At 55.6% G+C, this 16,011-nt stretch overlaps 2 protein-coding genes across 2 annotated transcripts; one reads left to right on the top strand and one right to left on the bottom strand.

Annotated features, from left to right (window-relative positions):
- Nucleotides 1-1,686: 1,686 nt before the first annotated feature.
- RND2 (Rho family GTPase 2) lies at nucleotides 1,687-7,843 on the bottom strand. Its single transcript, XM_006055698.4, has 5 exons — nucleotides 7,638-7,843; nucleotides 7,065-7,152; nucleotides 5,852-5,961; nucleotides 5,038-5,172; nucleotides 1,687-4,850 (listed from the first exon to the last, which is right to left on the bottom strand). Exons 1-5 carry the CDS (start codon nucleotides 7,737-7,739, stop codon nucleotides 4,584-4,586), a joined length of 702 nt encoding a protein of 233 aa, XP_006055760.1. The 5' UTR covers nucleotides 7,740-7,843; the 3' UTR covers nucleotides 1,687-4,583.
- Nucleotides 7,844-9,186: 1,343 nt separating this feature from the next.
- On the top strand, nucleotides 9,187-15,979 carry VAT1 (vesicle amine transport 1). The gene is made up of 6 exons (XM_006055699.4): nucleotides 9,187-9,681; nucleotides 12,570-12,777; nucleotides 13,171-13,341; nucleotides 13,446-13,535; nucleotides 14,070-14,311; nucleotides 14,475-15,979. The coding sequence occupies exons 1-6, from the start codon at nucleotides 9,268-9,270 to the stop codon at nucleotides 14,556-14,558; spliced, it is 1,209 nt and encodes a 402-aa protein (XP_006055761.1). The 5' UTR covers nucleotides 9,187-9,267; the 3' UTR covers nucleotides 14,559-15,979.
- Nucleotides 15,980-16,011: the final 32 nt, after the last annotated feature.

Genomic DNA, 16,011 nt, shown 5'->3' on the forward strand with positions numbered 1-16,011 from the left:
GGCAGCTATCTGACTCAAAAATCTCCACCTCGCTCCTCATCGCTCTCTGGTACAGAGGCTAAAGCAGGGTATGGGGGCCCCTGATTCCAGGTTCATTTAGGTACAACCTTGCTGAAGGAGGCCACTGCTTTGTTGCTTCCCTGAGGCAGAACCTGCCTCCCCCTCCCTACTTTCAGGTCCCACCTTCCTCTGGGCCCCTTTGGCATGATGGTGAAATTTCACAGATGCAAGCTTTTGCCCCTGGTTGGGGTGGGGGGTTGGTGAGATAGCAGTCAAGAGGGAGAAAACTGACAGACCCAGACTGTGGCAGTCCCCCTCCTGCTGACACCTCCTCCCACTTCCTTGTCTGCCCCTCCCCTTTGTGGGTCAAGCTTGCCAGCATCTGCGTCTGTCTCATTGTGCTCTGGGGGAAGGGGAGATTCGGGGTGAGTGGGTGTCTGTGTGCATGAACATAAGGCCTCCGGGTTCATTCTGACACTGAATGAAAAACTCACCAATTATTCGTCCAATCCCATTAATATGCAGACAGACATCTGTTATTTAGGAGTCAACAGCAGAGGCATTTTCTTAGGGGGGAGGAACACTCATGTATGTGTCCCTCTTGTTTCTTTGGCTGCTGGGGAGCAGGGGGGTGGATTGGGGGGGGCGGGTAGCTGTTTGGGAATCACCCCACATGCCTACACTGGGAGCCTCCCCTCTCTCTGACCCTCACTCCCAGCCTTGAGGAGAAGGAGTAGAAGGTTGGCTAGAAATGGAGAGAGACCTGGGAACCCAGCTGGAAGGGGGAAGAGGGGGAGGGGGCTGCACTGTATAGAACTCCTTTGTTGGCAGAGAGGAAAGTGGGGGGTTCTCTGAAGAGCTGAACCCCTTTCCTGGGGAAGAGAGTGGAGCAAAGGAGACAGCTGTACTAGGATCGCCTGCCAGGGTTCTGGCGTCCACAAGGAACCTCAGGGACGTGACCTTAGCCCCCAGCTCTGACCAGTCTGCCTGTATCTGGAGTGGGGTTACTATGGCAACATGGGGCCCTCACCCAGACTTCAGAAAAGGTAGTAATAAGTGGAGTTCAGAAAAATGGAGACCAAAGGACATCAGCCTTTGGAGGAGTCCCTAGAGCTCTCTCTGGCCCTCAGGATAGGTGTGGAGACATCTGAGCTCCCCTTCCTGTCTTCTGGTCTTCCTCCAGCCTGAAGCCCAGCACAAGAGGCCCCCTCAAAGAAGCTTTTCCTGCTTCCATCAGGTCTGCTTTAGAGACAGTCAAGCCTGGTGTCTATGTGGTAAATAATAAAGCTTGACAGCAACTCAGACCCAAAGGGGTCTGATCCAAAGGGTCAAACAACTTTTGTACATTCTTTCTCCTCTCTGAATCCTCAACAGCGCAGTGAGGCAGATATGGCCATCAACTCCCTTTTCCATGTGTGAAAACCAAGGTTCAGACGTGTGCAGGGCTCCTCAAAGGCTCCCCAGGGACGCAGCAGCAGAGCGGGGACCCAGACCCTTGGACCTCTGCCTCCAGATCTCAAGCACTTTCCATGACCGTCCCTTCTGGAAAGGCTGGGATCCTGAGGGGGATGAACCTCTGTCAGCTGTAGGCTCTTCCCCTCTGCCATCCCTTCCTTCCTCTCCTCCCTTCAAGGCAGGCTGATTGGGGGCGGGGGAGTGTGTTAAGAAACACTGGAGGCATCACAGTGTGATTAGTTGTTTATTTCATTAAATGATTAACGAGGCTACATTGTTTCCCAAAGGAGTATCTAATTTGTGGGGGAAACAGCTGCAGGGGAGGAAGCTGGATCTGACTTCTGCATCTGGGGTGGGGGTAGATCCCCCCCATTCCAGCCGGCAGGGGCCTTTGAGGATCTAGGAACAGAAACAGTCCCATTCCCTCCTCCTATCCTTTGGGCTCCTCAGCCCAGAGGCACAGCCTCCTCCGTGGAAATAAAACGTCTGGCAGCCCAGACCTGCAGAGGGGACAAAAATCTGTTCCCGGTGGTACTGGAAATGTATTAAACTTTGGGGGTTCCTCCAGCTGATTTATCTTCCTAATTATGTTTGCTTTAGGCAGATATTGAAATGCATTTGCGTTCCCTGAGCCCGGCAGGAGAGGGAGGTTGGGATGTATTTTGGCAGCTACAGGCTTGAGCCTGCTTTGTACCAAGGTGATGAGAAGCCACAGCCCCAAAATCCCAAGACAGTGGTAGTCAGGCCCCCTTGGAGGAAGGGTCAGGCCTCTAGGGCCAGACTGAGATCCACAGAGCTGGGCCCCAGCCCTCTCCAGCGCCCTCGGTCCAGGACTTGCAGAGGATCTTGGAGTTAGCCCCTAAGCTGGTCTCAGTTTCAGAGGGTGGGGTACCCAGTGCCCTTGAAGCTGTCCCAGAATCCTTGAGTAGACTGGCTGAGATGGACAGGGTCTCAGAGGAAGAGGGAGAATATGGAGTGTCTGACAAGCCAGGAGGGGGTGGGGATTTCCTTTCCTCTAAGACTGGACCCTGGCAAAGGGAAGGGAGAAGCTATTCGGCCACACAATGCAGTATGCAGGATCTTAGTTCCCTGACCAGGAACGGAACTCATGCACCCTGCAGTGGAAGCAGTCTTAACCACCGGGCCACCAGGGAAGTCCCAAGGGAAAAGCTATTTTAACAGCTTTAATAGCATCACAGAGCTGAACCCCCCAGCCCACCCCCCACCCCCACCCTGGGTCACCTCATCCAAACAACCATCTATCTAAGAAACCAAATCTGGTCACTTTATTTTCTGCTTGAAACCTCTTTGGCCACCTCACATCCCCAGAATGAACTCCTGGTTCCTTTGTGGGGCCTGCATCGATGTACCTTCCCAGCCTTGTCTTCCTCTCTCCCCGCCATGGCAGCCACAAACGTGCCATGTTCTTCCTCATCTCCACGTGTTCACACATGCTGTATCCTCCACTCAAGAGTGCCTTTCCTACCCCTTCCCTGCCTGGCAAACTCCTCTTCAACCCTCAAGGACCTGGCTCAGAGAATGGGCTTCTGAGGCTGTAAGGAGCTCCCACAAATGAGGCACCATCACACCGGGGGTACCTCTCTTCCCCACTGGGCTGGCCTCGAGCGTATAAGACTAGTGCTTTCAGAATCCCAGGCCAGTGTCGGGCACACAGTTGGTGCTCAGTACACACTTGTTCAATGAATGAGGGAGGGAGGGGCTGTGAATTAGAAGGGGGGGATCCCAGCAGATGGGAGGGTAAGGTCTGTGTTCTCTCCCAGAAGTGTGTCTCAAAAACGGGCTGGCTGGGGGAGGGGAGAGCCATGGATGGTTCCTGGGGGAGAATGTCACCGAAAAGAGGCCAGTGGGATCAGAGCCAGGGAAGGAATACAGGACAATGTGAAACCAGACTCCGGAGAAAACAGACTAGCACTGTCTTTCTTGACAAGTACTCTGGCCAGTCCCTCCACTGGCTTTCCTTCTCTATCGGAGGTTGAGGAGGTGTGACCCTCGACTCTTATCTTGTGCTCCCTCCAAAATTATCAAGTTGCTCAGGATGGAAAGATGGATTCAGCCCCTGCCCCAGCCACCAAGGAGATCCCAGAATCAAATGACTGTCCCCTTGGGAAACTTCACTCTGCATGGGGTCAGCTGGATGCAGAGGCTTTTAATGTCCTACCCCAGAGCTCCCAGGGCACCAGCTGATTCCAAGTTGGGGCTGGAGATAGTGATCAAGGGTCCTGGACCACTTCAGCAGGCCCCCTCCCACATTAGCTGGGGGCCCCAGTTGGGCTGAGTAATGAATTGCACATCAGTCCACTTTAAAACCCCCTAATGGCGTTAGGATTGTCTGGCTCATTAACTGAGATGAATAGTCCCAAGACACCTCTCTCTCCCACCTCTGGCTCCTAAAAGAACACTGCTGATCCAACCCACAGCTTTTTCCTCTGCTCTATCTGTGGGCATCGACAGGGAAGTTCTTCCTGAAGCCTAACTTTCCCTCCAGCTACTAGACACTGGTAGATATTTTTTTTTTAAGAAAGCAACAAAACTAAAGCCACAGTCATTTTCCATGGACATGGGCTTTATTTGGACTCTACTGGGGGAAGGGAGGGAGGGAGCCAGGACTGGTGGGTAGATGGGGGCAGGGGGAGAGGGAGAGGCTCCTCAATTTGCTTTTTAATTTAGTGCATGTTGCCTGGAGGTTAGGATGAGTGAGAACAGCTGTGGAAGTGAGAGGTGAGGAAGAAGGAAGGTCAGCAAGTGGACACTTTCCTTGGGGAAGCGTGCCAGGACCAGGATATGGGGACTGGAGGTGGGGAGGAAGGCACCCCTCATACACTGAGACTCAACCAAGGTCACTGCTTGCTGCTGGCTTCCCCAGACCCCTGGCCCCATCCCAGCCTGCTGCCCAGATGCCTGCTCTGCTAGTTTCCTCAACTTGCCTTGGACAGAAGCGGAATGAGGATGTGGGGAACAGTGGCACCCTTCTGCCTCCAACTCCCTTGTCAGGGAGAACTGTTCACTCGCCCGCCCTAAAGTCCCAAACAGAGTCAGGAGATCAGGAAGCCAGGACCAGCAGTGGGACAACTGTGCCCCAGGCCCCCCGCCTCCTCCCACAGGACCCCTCACATGAGGTTGCAGCTCTTGGCTCTATCCTTGTGTATCTCGCCCTCGTTTCCGTTCCCATTCCCATTCCCCCGGTCTGGCCGTCCTGCCAGCTGAGCAGATCGCTGTAGTCCCCGGCGTGAGTCAGTACGGCGCAGCTGCCTGTGGCCACGGCCGAGGGAGGCCACGGTGGCCACGTGGAAGACATCTCTGACGCTGCGCTCAGAGGACCGGGAAGAGCACTCTACATAGGACACAGCCCCCACCTGCTTGGCCAGCACGGTGCCCTGGAAGGATGGAGTGAGTGGAGAGGGTCATGGGACTTAGCCTGCAGTTCAGCAAGGGGGAAGGAAGCTGGGGCAGGGGGTTAAGGGATCAGGTCAGAGGCCAGGGCAAGGGATTAGCCAAATAGGGTGTTTTCAGAAAAGAGGCTGGGAGGGGCAGAGGTGAGAGGTCACAGATCAAGAGGCCCACCTGCTCATGCGTAACAGGGATAAGCCTCTGCTTGGACAGCTCCCTCAGTGTGGCCAGGTCAGTCCGCATGTCCAGTTTACAGCCAACCAGCACAACCTTGGCATTGGGGCAAAACTCTTGAGTCTCCCCTTGCCACTATTTGGAGCAAGAAAACAAAGTTATGCAGGGGTAGAAGGAGGCACAACATGTAGGAACCATCCCCCTGGCTCACAGCATGCAGGAATCATGCACCCCTCTAGTCTCTCCCATGTAATTAAGCAAGCAGGTGACACTGGTGGGCTTGGGCTGAAAAGCACGCAGAGCTGTGGGAGAAGGGAAAGAAGGAGAAGGCAAGGGTGGGGGCCATGCAGGGTTGGCCAGCTTGGAACCTTCCCATTCCCACCCCCTTTCCCAAATTTGTTCCTGGGAAGACCAATCCCCCCTCTCTTCCCACAACTGCAACTGAGAACTGGGGCTGCCTTAGCGGACTTCTGTCCATTCACCATGGGCTTTTCTCATGGAAATAGGGGCCTGCAGAGGACACCACAGGGGCTTTCCTGAGCTCCAGCAGCAGCATTCCCATCTCCACCATCCAGGGGCTCCCACATCCAGGGACAAGTAATCCCTTGAGTACTTCTCCCTGTTGTCCCTCATGTCCCCCAGATGCCATATCCAGCTCTAGGACTGACTTCCAGGAAGTCAGGGATGATGGGAAAAGTTGAGGGTGTCACACACTTTCTCCCTAATGGCCATGCTCAGCTTTAATTCCCTCCTCCTGGCCCATGCGTTTCCCTGTCCCCCTCAGTCTAGCTGTCCTGCTTCCCCAGGCTCCCACCTTCTTAAGGACACTGTCCAGTGTTTCCGGTCGGCTAATGTCGAAGCAGATGAGCACAGCGTCCGAGTCAGGATAGGCCAGAGGCCGGACGTTATCATAGTAAGAGGAACCTGAGAGAAGACAGGGAGGGAGGGGACAGAGGAGGGTCCTGAGAGTGAGGAAAGCCTGGAAGGGAATGGGAGACCTTAGCAATCCTGGCGGTTAAGGCATGCTGAGCAGAATGGGAAACAGTGGGTATTAGTCCCCATCAAGGAGTCTGTTTCTCCGAGGAGAGCAGACAGAAGGGAGATTAGGGGGCAGAAATAAGCTCTTCACTTCCCTAGGTGGGTCTCTAAAAGTAATCATTCTTAATCTCTTCTGGGTCTTTGAGAAGCTCATGAAATCATTCAACATTCTCACAAAATTTTGCATGTGCTTTCTGGGCTTTGACAGACATCTTCTATAGCTCTCCAGGGGAGCCAAGCAAAAATTTAAAACAAAACAAAACACCCTCCCTTTTTGGAGATGAATGGGCAGGAGCAGAGCTCTTCCACTCTCCTCCTGGGAACTGATCTTGGATTTCTACAGTTCAGTCTAGAGAAGCAGTTTCCTGCTGCACCCCCTCACCCCAAGAAATTCTAAATGTCTTTTCTAAACCCAGCCTTAGCTCCTAAGAAATATGTTCCAAAACAAAAGTCATTCCTTCCCAACTTTTCCAGGTATGCAGAATCCAGCTGAGGGGACAGGCTTTCTCCTTCAGGTCAAGGTTTCTATGTGTCTCTGAAAGCTCTGCCTCAGTTTCCCTGGCTTTAAGCAAAATATTGATTTTCCTTCCTCCTAGAATTGGATGGACTGGAGAAGACGATGGCACCCCACTCCAGTACTCTTGCCTGGAAAATCCCATGGACGGAGGAGCCTGGTGGGCTGCAGTCCATGGGGTCGCGAAGGGTCGGACACGACTGAGCGACTTCACTTTCACTTTTCACTTTCATGCATTGGAGAAGGAAATGGCAACCCACTCCAGTGTTCTTGCCTGGAGAATCCCAGGGACGGGGGAGCCTGGTGGGCTGCCGTCTATGGGGTCGCACAGAGTCAGACACGACTGAAGCAACTTAGCGGCGGCAGCAGCAGAATTGGATGGACGGGCTGGGTTGAACTAGAGCCTAAGGATCTAGTCCAGGGAGGGATTACTGGGAGGCCTGGAAGTCAGGGTGACCCCGAGGGACTTGGCTACCTGAAGTGTCCCACATGTTGAGCTCAATGCGGCGCTTGTCGATCTCAAAGCTCGCGGTGTAGTTCTCAAACACGGTGGGGACATAACTCTGCAGACACGAATGGGTCAAGATGAGATCCTCCAGTCCTCACCCCAGACAAATGCACTCCTAATTCCCACACCCCGTGTAGCCCAGCCCCAGGACCCAAGTTGGTCCGGTGTTGGGCAAAGGGGAGATCCCGGGAGCGGCTGCCTCAGCGGAATTTCTGCCAGGCTCCCGGACCCCCCTCTCGGTCCTTTCAGGCCCTAATTCTTCTTCTTTCCAATGCCTAGGACCACCCCCCTCGACATTTCCCTGGCGCCCCCTCCGGGATCCTCTGGTTCTTCCAAGCCCCATTCATCTCACCCTGCTCCCCAATTCCTCCCACCCCAAACCTCTGCAGTCTTTCCAGAAACCCTAACGCCTTCCCCAGTCTTCCAAACCCCTCTCTTGGATCCCTGGTTACCTCAGCACTCATTTCCGTCCGTCCCCCAGGCCCCAGAAACCCACCCCCGCGGCCCCAGCGCCCCCCTCCCAAGACGCCGGTTCCTCACCCCGGGGTAGGCGTCCTTGGCGAACACCTGCAGCAGCGCCGTCTTGCCGCACTCCGCGTCCCCCACCACCACGATCTTGCAGCGGCCGCTCTGCCCCTCCATAGTCCCGGCTACGCGCCGACCCCCCGCGCAGCCCCCCTCCCGGGCTCCGCTGCCGCCTCCTCCGCCGCTGCAGCTGCAGCCGCTCGGGCCGCCGACACCGGCATCTCTCGGGCCCGCGCCGAGCCCCCGCCCGGGGCCGCGGCCCCCCCCTCCGCCCCGCCCCCAACCCGGCGGCCGCGCCCCCAGCCCCTCCTCCCACCCCCGCTGCCGGGGGGCGGGGCCCAGAGGAGAGGGGCGGGGCCCGGGGCCCAGGAACAGGGTTCTTGCGCGCGGAGCGATAGGGCCCCTGCGGTTTTGGGGCCCGCTGAGCGGGGTTGTTTGACTGACTTCACTTCCTCCGGCCTGGGATTGGGGCGGAGTTCGGGGAAAGTTCTGAGAGGCAGGGTAGGAGCTGCACACGCATGAGGCTTGGGCCTTCTGCGTGCCCACGCGTGAACGTCGGTGTGTTACTGAGGACACGCGCGGGGGCACCCATCCACTTTCTGAACTGAAGGGGGCGCGAGAAGGTAGGGGGGAAAAGGAGTCTTTTTGGTTTAGTGTCTCTCTTCGACTCTCAAGTCCCGGCAGGGAGTCTTGAGGATATGTAGGAAAGGACTCCAACACACCTACCAGGACAATGGTGACGTCATGGCTTTCCGTTTCCATGGCAACGGCCGGTCGGGTCTGGGGCTGCAGTGATTTAACCGCGGGCCCGGACTAGCAGGGAAGCATGGACTGAGCTTCTCCAGCCAAGAGCAGGGTGGAAAGTTTTTGGGAAGCTGCGTCCTCTGGTGGATGCTTCGCGGAGAAGAGAGAAAGAAGAGGAAGACAGAACTGCCCAGGGTGACAGCCCTGCTGGAAACAGAGACAAGCTCTAAAATCATTTCAGGCTTGATTCGGAGCCTAACATTAATTAAACCTGTTTTGCATGTGCATGGCATCTTTTACCTTTCAAAAGCGCTTCTTTAAATAGAGGATACTCGATTTAATTGTATCTTTACCCTGTAAGGATAACTGGAGCAAGCAACATCATTTCCATTTTACGGAAGGAACAATTGAGGCACAGAGCTTTAACAAAGATAGATGGCTCGGTCACCCTGCTCCAGTTTTGCCACTGCAAGAACACAAAGAGTGGATCACATATGGGTAGTGTCAGAGCCTGAGGACCAGCTGGGTCGAGTTCCGCTCCACAGGTGGCTGGCTCCCCACATCTGACGGAAGTTCAGGTTTTGGGATCGTCCTTCAGACTGTCCCTCAATATATTTTAAAACTTATTTGTCATGAATACATAAATTAACTCGCTGTCTTCCTGATCCCAAGAATGACCTCGCGTGAGTCCGTACCCATAAGCTCGTCTCCCCTTCTCGCGCTCCCGCCGCACCTGCCGGGTGGCCCTAGCTCTTTAAGTCGGCGCACGAGGCCCCGCCCCCGCCCTGGCGCCCCGCCCCTCCCGCTCAGAGTCCGCCGCCTGCGCTAGTCCTGACGCGCCCCGCCTTCCCCAGAGGTGCACTCTCAGTCCAGCTGTGCGCCCACGTCGCGAGTCTCAGCCATGTCCGCCGAGAGAGAGGTAGCCGAGGCGGCCACCGCGGTGGCGGCGGCCGAGGCAGGGGCTGGAGAAGATGCCTCTTCGCAGCCCCCGAAGGCGGAGGCAGCCTGCGACGCTCAGCCGTCTGCGGCCTCCGAGGGGCCCGCCGCCCCCTCGCCGCCGCCGCCGCTGCTGCGCTGTTTGGTGCTCACGGGCTTCGGCGGCTACGACAAGGTGAAGCTGCAGACCCGGCCGGCCGCGCCCCCAGCCCCGGGGACCGGCCAGCTGACGCTGCGCGTCAAGGCCTGCGGGCTCAACTTCGCTGACCTTATGGCCCGGCAGGGGCTGTACGATCGGCTCCCGCAGCTGCCCGTCACTCCCGGCATGGAGGGCGCGGGCGTGGTGATAGCTGTGGGCGAGGGCGTAAACGACCGCAAGGTGAGCGGGCCAGTGCGGGGCAGGGCGGGGAGAGGCTGAGCAGGCTACCGGGCAGTGGGGCACGAGTGGGCGGGCGCCGGGGGTGTGGCAGCGCTGGGGAAAACTGGCACGAACCCGGGTAGACGGGCTCGGAAGAGCACAGGACAGGAGACTGTGCTCTGAGGCTCCTGGAGAACTGGGCTTATATTGGGGAGTGGGGGTTGAGATGGAACCCTTGCCCGCTCCCCAAACGTTTTAATCGTGGCCGCCGCCCAAAAGCGGCGGTGGTGCTGGGTGGGTGGGAAAACAATAAGGAGCCTATGCGCATGCGCTCAGTGAGCTTCCCGGCCGCACCCCCCCCCAACTCCCACCACCCATGAAACCTATTCGGTACCCCTGCCCCCTGAACTCTCCGCGGGTAATTGTCGTCTGTGACTCTGAGTGACGGTGGGGGCCTTTCCCCTCACCCCTGCCGAGGAAGCTTGAAGAGCTCTGTAGTCGGAGTTGGGCGGGGGCTCGGGGCCGTGCCAGAGCGCTAGTCACATGCTGCCCCGTGGTCTGTGGGGGTGTGAGGCGGCCCCTCCCAGAGCCCGGCCAGGGAGACAGGCACGCCCATCATGAAGGAGAGGGAGTCCGCCACCCGCTTCCCCGCACACCGGCCTTCCACTGATCGTGGGGGTAGGGGTAGGAGTGGGACTGCTTTGGGGGGCGGGAGGCGAGATTGGGTGTCTGGATCTTTGTCTTGGGCTCTCTGTCTCCCGTGACTGCAATATCTCCTCCGCCCGTGACTCAGCCAAGCGGACCACGACCTCAGGGGCGCCGCCCTTGGGAACTTGGGGCAGAACCCACCTCTGCCTTCCTCGGAGGGGCCCTTCGCCTCAGGAACCGAGCTGGTGCCCATTTGGACTGGGAAGGGGGTGGGGGTGTGGCACCGTGAGCAGGTTGGCCCAGCTCTGCCGGTCTGTGTCTCCTTTTTATTTATCATTAATCTTGGCCAAAACCCCAGACACCGAATAGATCCAAATGATCAACTGTTTGAGAGACCTGGGGTAATAAGGCCTTTGCACGTCGTTTGTTGAGGGGTTTTCTTTTCAAATCAGGCCCCTTTCTGGAGAGACTCACCAAAGGCAGGCTTCATCATGCCAGACCTACGGGCCCCAGATCCCAGAGCTGAAAATTTTGGATTTATTGTACAAGCATACATCGCCTTCCTCCTTAAAGGGCTTCTCCCTGGATTCAGCTTCCACCCCACCCTTTCCCCTGACTTCTAACTAATCCTACTCTGAGAAGGTGCTAAGAGGAATTTTTTTTTTTTTTTGATGGAGTTTTAGTTCATGTTACTGCTCAAGGCCAACTACCTAACCCCTTCTCCCCACACTTTCCGCTTTGAAAATACAGGATATCCTGTCCAGGGTAAGAATCTGATGTAAGAGGCTGAATTCTGAGGGGAGAGCCCTTCCTCACTTCTGATATCCGAGCTGGGGAGGGGTCCTGGGCTGAGGGATGAGCATTAGCCTTGGTGAGTGGATCTTGTTCTGGACCAAATCTGGGACTGGCCACCACCTAGACTGACCAGTACACTTTTCCCAGCTCTCGATGGTTATTTCTGAGTCCGCTAGTCCTGAGTCCTGGGGAGGCCATTCCCCAGACCTCCTCAGGCCAGTGCTTGTGAAGAAAGATGCTAGTCTCCCTCAGTACTCCTCCTCAGTGGAGTGTGGGGGCTTGAGGGCATGAAAAAAGGGTATGTGTGGGTGTCCCATCCCCCTACCCCATGGATCTCAAGTCTGGTTACTATGCCAAATTCCCATCATTCCTGGCAGGATCCAAGACAGACTCAGATTGTCCTGGAACAGATCCCACACCTCCCTCTTCACGCTCTTCAGAGAACCATGAGAGGCTTTCCTCCACAGACTGCCCCCTTTCCCCTGTCCTCCTCTTGACCCTGGTTGTTAAACTGGAGGGAAAGCTCCTGTTTTCTTTGCTCCCTTTCCCTCCTGCTAGGAGGCTCTTGTTCCGTTGGCTGAGGGCCTGGGGAAGGAGAAGAGGATGTCTTTTCCTGATAGGTGGGATGGTGTGGGTGGCTTTCCTTGTCCACTGCCCCTTTCCCCAGTCACTGGGTGAAGGTTCTTTCTGAGCCCTGGGTGCTACTCAGAGACCTTTACTTGCACTTCCGTATGGCCCTTAGCACATACTGCCCTATTCCTTCAGCTTTAAGATTGGTGACTGCCCCTCCTTGCTTCTGGTATTGTCATCATTGTCATGATTATTAGCTAACACTACGAAGTTCTTACTGTGTGCCAGATATTAGGCTAAAAAAATCACTGAATGATATATATTTTTTTGCCACTTAATCCTCATTAACTGCCCTGTTTTACAGATAGGAGACCTGGGGCTCAAAAAGGTTAGACAGTGTTTATTTGTCCAAGATCATACTGTCAGCAAACAATGGAGCCTTTTTTTTTTATAGCCAGAGCAGTTTGATATCTTCACCGGTATTTCATGCTGCCCCAACTATATGCTTCTTACACAATAGTAAAGTGTAAGATTTGTAAGTGGAGATAAGGCCAGTATCTTCCTCAGGGAGCTGACATGAGTTTTGAGTGTTTATATACAGTGATTACAATAGGCCCTGACCCTTGGTAAGCAGTCAATAAAGATACATGGTTATTGTTTTTGATGATATTACTACTATTATTATTATAACCATTACTCTGAGCCCTGCTGCTGCTTGTACTATTACTTCATTGCCAGGAAGAGGGCCTTGTGCACAGTGGAATGTCGTAAATTACTAGCAGGTGAATGAATGAGTGAATGAATGATGCTCTTTTTTTTTTTATAGTTGATGTACAATGTTGTGTTAGTTTCTGGTATACAGCAAAGTGATTCAGTCTCTTTTTCCATTCTTCAAGATAGGGGACCGAGTGATGGTGTTGATCCGGTCAGGCATGTGGCAGGAGGAGGTGACTGTGCCTTCGGCCCAGACATTCCTGATGCCTGAGGCCATGACTTTTGAAGAAGCTGCTGCCTTGCTGGTCAATTATATCACAGCCTACATGGTCCTCTTCGACTTTGGCAACCTACGGCCTGGCCACAGCGTCTTGGTACACATGGCTGCAGGTGACAGGCACCCTCCATTTATCCGCTTCCCTTATCCCACCCAGATTTCCTTCCAGGCCCCTTCCTTGCTGCATGTCTGGACTGTTGTCATGGCAACACTGGCTGCCTTGGCCTATGGTGCCCAGAGGCCTCTGCAGTGTTGTTGCCATGGTAACATTCAGGCACCAGGTCCAACCTGGTGTGCTATCCATAGCAACGTGCCCCCACCCAGCAGCCCCTCCTTGCCAGTCACCCTCCCCCCAGTTGTCAGTCTTGGAAATTAGACATGGGATGATGGAAGAAAGCCTCAGAATGAACCTAGGCAAAATGACGGGCTGGATCCTTGAGGGGTGGGAATGGGGAGTGGTGGCTAGGCAACCCATATCCCCTCCTTATGAAAGTGTCTTGCTTTAGGGGGTGTGGGTATGGCTGCCTTGCAGCTGTGCCGAACAGTGGAGAATGTGACCGTGTTTGGAACAGCCTCAGCCAGCAAGCATGAGGTGCTGAAGGAGAACGGAGTCACACACCCCATCGATTACCACACGACTGACTACGTGGATGAGATCAAGAAGATCTCCCCCAAAGGTCTCAGGGAATGGGAAGGGCTCGGGTGGCATGGGACTGGGGAGGGGGCGTGTCTCCAGATCTGTGGCTCCTAATGCTGTTCTTGGCCCCCTACTCTGTGACAGGTGTGGACATTGTCATGGACCCTCTGGGTGGGTCAGATACTGCCAAGGGCTACAACCTCCTCAAACCCATGGGCAAAGTAGTCACTTATGGTGAGTGAGTGGGCCAGATCAAGGGGGAGTTTGGGAAAGCATTGTGGGTCTGAGGGGTGGGATATTAGGGGCCCGGGGCTTTTGAAGGCAGAAGGTGTGGAGACTCCGGTGCTCTGAGAAAGCATTGCTGTTAGGATGGTCCTGGTTATTGCATTCAGGTTGCTGCCTCCTGGGTGTACCTACTGTCCTCTTTCATGAGTCATAGCAAATTCGGTGTTGTGTGTTCTTGTTTGGGGATTATTCCTGATACAATATCAACCTGTCTGCTTTCCTCTGTCCTACTTCCCGGGCTTCTTGGGCCAGATGCATTTTCATTTAAAAAACTACTTCACACCCAAAATAAATAAGTAAAGCTCAGAGCAGTCTTTGAGTCAGTTGGGCCAGGTAGCCAGCAGGTGGTAGAAGGTTCTTCTGTCACTCCTGGTGCCGGCATAGATAATTGTAAGGGGTCTGTAGCGGCAGATGAGCATGAATCCAGACACGCAGGGATGTGCCTGGCCCCTGGATTCACAGCTGTGTATCTTTATGCCTCAGGAATGGCCAACTTGCTGACGGGCCCCAAGCGGAACCTGATGGCCCTGGCGCGCACATGGTGGAATCAGTTCAGCGTGACTGCTCTGCAGCTGCTGCCGGCCAACCGAGCCGTGTGTGGCTTCCACCTGGGCTACTTGGAGGGCGAGGTGGAGCTAGTCAGCGGTGTGGTGACCCGCCTCCTCGCTCTATACAACCAGGGCCACATCAAGCCCCGTATTGACTCCGTGTGGCCCTTTGAGAAGGTGAGTGTGGTGGCTCTGCAGGGAGGGCCTGGGTAGGACACCCAGGAAGGCTTGGGGGTCCCCAGAGGAGGAGTCCAGGGAGGAGGAGGAGGGCTGACCCCTTTAGGCCGGCTCTTAGAAGAGCCGGATGGTGCTGAAAGCAGAGTCTTGTCTTCCTCTCCAGGTGGCGGATGCCATGAGGCAGATGCAGGAGAAGAAGAACGTGGGCAAAGTCCTCCTGGTGCCTGGGCCGGAGAAGGAGAACTAGGCCGGGGGTTAGGCAACCCTCGGGGCCCGGGAAAGAGAGAAGTTAGGAAGCCATATGCTGTTGGCCACCAGACCCTCACTGTTCGGTCCATCCTCCGTTGCCGCACGTTGCCCTCTCTCCCCGCAAGGCCCCTGTGGCGATGGCCTCTCCCATGCCCTGTTCTTTCTCTTTAGTCAGGGCTTCCCCCTCCCACCTTCCTGCCCTCTGAAGAGGTTGGGAAGTGACCACTTGGATGTCTGGGCCCTGCCAAGGGGACAGGGAGGGTCAGAGGGAGGCCAGCTGCTTCCTGCCCCCACCCTTTCCCCAGGCCCACTGTGCTGCTTTTGTGCCAAGATTAAGGTTAGCCAGTCCCTTCCCGTCTTGTTCTGTGTGCTTCCGCCTACCCCTCATCACCCGCCATGCCCCTGCCCCACACCTCCCCAAAGAATTGAAATGTCAGCTCAGGATATGGGGCCAATCTATGTGAATCCAGCATGTCCCTGTGTTGCCCTAGTGTCCCTTCAACCCGGGCCAGCCAGAGTCCCCCTTGTCGCAAGGCCTCGTCCTGTCGCCAACTTCTCGAGCACAATCGGGCTTCTCCCACCTCCAGGTGTTCTGCCGCTCTCAACCAGAGGTGCCTCTTCCAACTGGGGCGGGAGTCAGACCTGCCCCCTCTGTGGGAGGGACGTGGAGCCCCCTCAGCCCTCACTGAGTTCTCTGGATTTGCTCTCAGTGCCTTAGCAAAGGAAATCTTGCTTGTGTATGTGGGGGTCCCTGCCTCACACCTCCTCCCCGCCTTGTCCTCCCCAGTGCCTTCCTTGTTCTGCTGGAGCTGGGATTTCGCTGCTCCCCAGTCCCACAACACTGCCAAAAATCTGTGTGTGTGCCAGTGGGTGGGGGGCCAGCCCCTAGCCTCCTGGGGCCTGGGCCATGTCCTGTCTCTGGGGCCGTCGTTTCTCTGTGGTGGTGGAGGAGAAAGAGGCAGGGGAGCTTTCCCAACCTTGCAGCTAAGTGTGGCATTTACCAGCCAGAGCTCTGAGAGACGATGCCATCTGTGTCTTGTTCTGGGACCAACGTAAAAATCAAAGCACATTCTCCCTGCCGTCAAGGGAGGCAGCTTTTCAGTCAGCCCCAGACTTTGTTTACGTGGGTAAGGAGATAGAATAGGGGTTCAAAGTGGGGTGGTTTAGGACCTGGGCCACTGGAACCAAAGTGGGGACTTCCTGGGGCAGGGGTACAGTAGCTCCCTCTGCCCTGGGATCTGGGATGAGGGAGGGTTATTGCCCGAGCCATTGCCAATGGGAGGTGAGGGGGAGGGGCTCAGCCTCTTCATCGTCTGAATGAGGCAGAATAACATGTGAAGTGTGATTGTTTTCGCTTTTGTGTACCACCCCATTACCGAAGCTGCCTTTGTGTTTGTGTCAATAAAACACCAAACCCTGCGTCCTGGATCCTGCCTCTGATAGTGAAGGGG

The sequence above is a fragment of the Bubalus bubalis genome, chromosome 3 (genome assembly GCF_019923935.1).
Source record: "Bubalus bubalis isolate 160015118507 breed Murrah chromosome 3, NDDB_SH_1, whole genome shotgun sequence".
In the NCBI taxonomy this organism is placed as follows: Eukaryota; Metazoa; Chordata; class Mammalia; order Artiodactyla; family Bovidae; genus Bubalus; species Bubalus bubalis.